General features: G+C 43.0%; 1 protein-coding gene across 1 annotated transcript; it reads right to left on the bottom strand.

Moving 5' to 3' along the window:
• Positions 1 to 2609: 2609 nt before the first annotated feature.
• LOC144112009 (uncharacterized) lies at positions 2610 to 3015 on the bottom strand. The gene is made up of 2 exons (XM_077645092.1): positions 2718 to 3015; positions 2610 to 2665 (listed from the first exon to the last, which is right to left on the bottom strand). Exons 1-2 carry the CDS (start codon positions 3013 to 3015, stop codon positions 2610 to 2612), a joined length of 354 nt encoding a protein of 117 aa, XP_077501218.1.
• Between the last annotated feature and the right edge of the window lie 218 nt (positions 3016 to 3233).

Genomic DNA, 3233 nt, shown 5'->3' with positions numbered 1-3233 from the left:
ATAACTTAGTGATTTTGCGACACTATAATCAAAGTTTATGCAATGCTTTTCGACCTTTTCGACCAATCCGGAGTTTCGCGACACAACGCCATACGCCGCCGACGGGACACCGCATTTTCCGCGGAATGGGAGCCTTAAAGCTGACGTTTTAAAATGCCCTGCCCTAGTGTACGTTTTTTCCGATGTATCTGCTTTGACAAAAGTAACCAGGCTGCACGCCTTGGCTTTAGGTCGGATAATGGAGGCCTCGTAAACCACCAGAGAAGCTATGAACTTCTAAGGTAAGAACCGTTGTCCTCGCCTTTCAAGGTATGTTGATCTTTAGGGAAGCCTGAAGTCTTGCACTATACGAGTGAGGAGCAAACCATGCAGCCTGGTTGCCCGTAGAAATCTTCATTGGGGCTACGAAACAGGAAATTTAAAAAATCATTTCTGCTGAAACAAAACACCGCCACATTGCAAAATTATGCACAAAGGGCCAGAAAACTGCCGAGAACTTCCCTTCAAGTTTCAGTAAAATTTGAGGCGGTATTAAAAACTCCGCAGTTGCCCTTTAAGAAGCGAAACTTGACACCTTGACTTCCACTGATGTTGTAAGTCTCGATGTAACTGTGATAAGGATTGACTGGAAACAACTTAGTATATATCATAAGTTTCGCAGCACCGACTGCTTCCTTGGTCACACTCTCACTGCGCGCTTATTGTTTGGAACACTCGAAATCCTGCCACGAAAATGCCTGGCATTATTCGTTACGAAGCTTTGTAACGGCTCAACAAAGCGCTACAATTTGTCTACAATTTAGGCATTGTTAATTTGAAATAAACAAAAGAATATAAGTATCATGGTATTTACCTCAGTAGCGACCTGAACTGGTCTGCACATGTGACCCATGTTTGCAACAAGGCGACTTTTAAATTATGGACATTGGGGAAGAAACTATTTGGTGCGACGCCAGATATAAATCTTCTTGCGTATAAAATGACGGTGATGCCGCTCTTGACGTATGCAAGCCATGTGTGGGTAGTTTATAGCAGAAAAGGTATACAGAAATGCGAGCGGGTTCAGAACAGTGCGCTTAGATTTGTCTATAGTGCCTACACTAGAACACATGCAGTCTATTACAGAACCAAGAAACAAAGCCGGGATAATTAAATTGCATAGAGAATGAAATATTGTCGACTGGTTTTCTTTTTTCACATCCTGAATGGGAACTATCAGGTAGATATTGTGAAACACATCTCACCAGATATTATTTTTCAGTCAAGAACAAAACATTGAAAACACATCAAACCACTGAAATACAGAACCGATTGTTTCAAGTATTCTATTTTAGTTCAGCCTATAGACGAGTGAAACAAGCTGCCAAGTGAAATAGTCGTCCTTACAGAGCCACTCCATTTGAAAATGCTTTGACAAAGTACTTGCTAACGGTATGATAAATTTCTGGTATGCTGTAACGAAAAGTAGTCATTCACGCACTTGTTGAATAATTATTTGTTTCTGTGTATAGTTATTACCTTGTAAAACAATGAGCATTGTGCATCCTGTATGTTAACACTGCAAGTACCAGTGAATTGTGTAGTTTTCACCGATGTGTATTCTTTTTCCTTCTTTAAATGTGTAATAATTTTTATTGTATTCTTCCGGCAACTTCTGTCTTGGCTAAGGCTGACAGTATGAATGAATAAATAAATAAATAAATGAAAACACTTACCTTCAAACTAAACGTCTATACAAGCACACGGGAAACGCCGAATGACCGACAGTTTGACAAGCCGGTGTTTACAGCATGAAAGAGAGCAAAAGCAGAAAACAAGGAAGAAAATTGATTGAAACAGGCCAAGTGTTTTTTTTAATGCGTTGGCATGAGACTTGCTAGTCACTTGCTCTTCGCATCTTTTCCACGTGTTTCACGAAACCTGCGGGACGCTACACTAGATGCTTATGGAAGGCTATTTATTTCGCGCGAGGTAGATGTAAGTTGATACGAGACACATCGGAGCTCGCGTGTGCACACGAGTGTCACGTGTAAATGAAGGCATGCTAGATATAAACCCATAAAATACACATTTGTGGCATGTCTGAACTAGTATATAATCACATATGTGTTTATCCGAGACATTCCTGGAGCATATGAACTTGTATGCAGCCACATGACTTCATACGAGACACAGTTGTGGCACAAATGATCTCGTATAATGCATATTTGCTCATATTAAACGCATTTCTCTACACATATAGATCATCGGCTATCCGTATGAGCTCATTCGAGGCATACCTATGACAAATATGAACTCGTATGAAGCTTAGATGTATGAATACGAGCCACATTGCTTGACATACTTAATCGATATGCCGCCTATATAAAATCATACAAGGCACATTTCTGACACATATAACTCATATGTAACACATATAAAGAAGTGTCTCGTATGAATTCATAAAGTGTGTGCATTCATACGAGATTTTTCAATAAGGTAGGCACCCAATAGTTGCGAGACGACAAGTTTTCAAAATTTCTCACAATGGAAAAGCAATTTGGCAGTCGCAGTCGCAGACAGTTGCAGTGCTACGAGCCGAGCTTGCGTCCTACGCGGAAATGTGCATGTCACCCCCCAAAACTGTTCCTGCGGCAGTAGACGTACAGGGCCGGTGGTGCCAGTGCTGCCATGAGAAAATAGGGTGAACGGGCATGCATCTAGCGGGTGCATCGTACCGGCCACGAGATCCTGCAGCCTCTGAGCCTCCCTCTGCTCCTCGAGGCTTCCCGGTTGAAGGCGTTGTCGGGGCACCACGAATGCTCGCGCCGCCTCTCCGTACTCGTGGTGTGGCACACCAACGACGACCACATGGAGTACCCCAGAGTCGGAGGACAGCAGCTCTTCAAGTTCGGCGGGGGCCACCTGCTGGTCTATGCACTTGGTCAGCTCCTTCAGTCGGCCACAGACGAAGAAGCGTCCGTCGGGATTATAGTAGCCCACGTCGCCTGGGTAGATAAATAATGATGTAGCCATCGCTTAAAGTCTTTTCGCAAGGCCTTTCCTTTCCAACTGCCAAGAATTGCTATGTCCAAATGTCCCGTACAACAGCGTTTTAAACATCGACATGTAAGAGTCTAAATACGAAAAAAAGAATTATCGCGGATTGGTAAAGTCAGCAAGTACCCAAAGGAAACAACCACTTTGTCATCAGACACTGCTCCATGATCCTACGTGGAGTGCGACTGTAGAAT

Source organism: Amblyomma americanum, unplaced genomic scaffold, assembly GCF_052857255.1.
Source record: "Amblyomma americanum isolate KBUSLIRL-KWMA unplaced genomic scaffold, ASM5285725v1 scaffold_26, whole genome shotgun sequence".
Taxonomy (NCBI): domain Eukaryota; kingdom Metazoa; phylum Arthropoda; class Arachnida; order Ixodida; family Ixodidae; genus Amblyomma; species Amblyomma americanum.
This window is presented reverse-complemented; position numbering and strand designations above follow the sequence as displayed.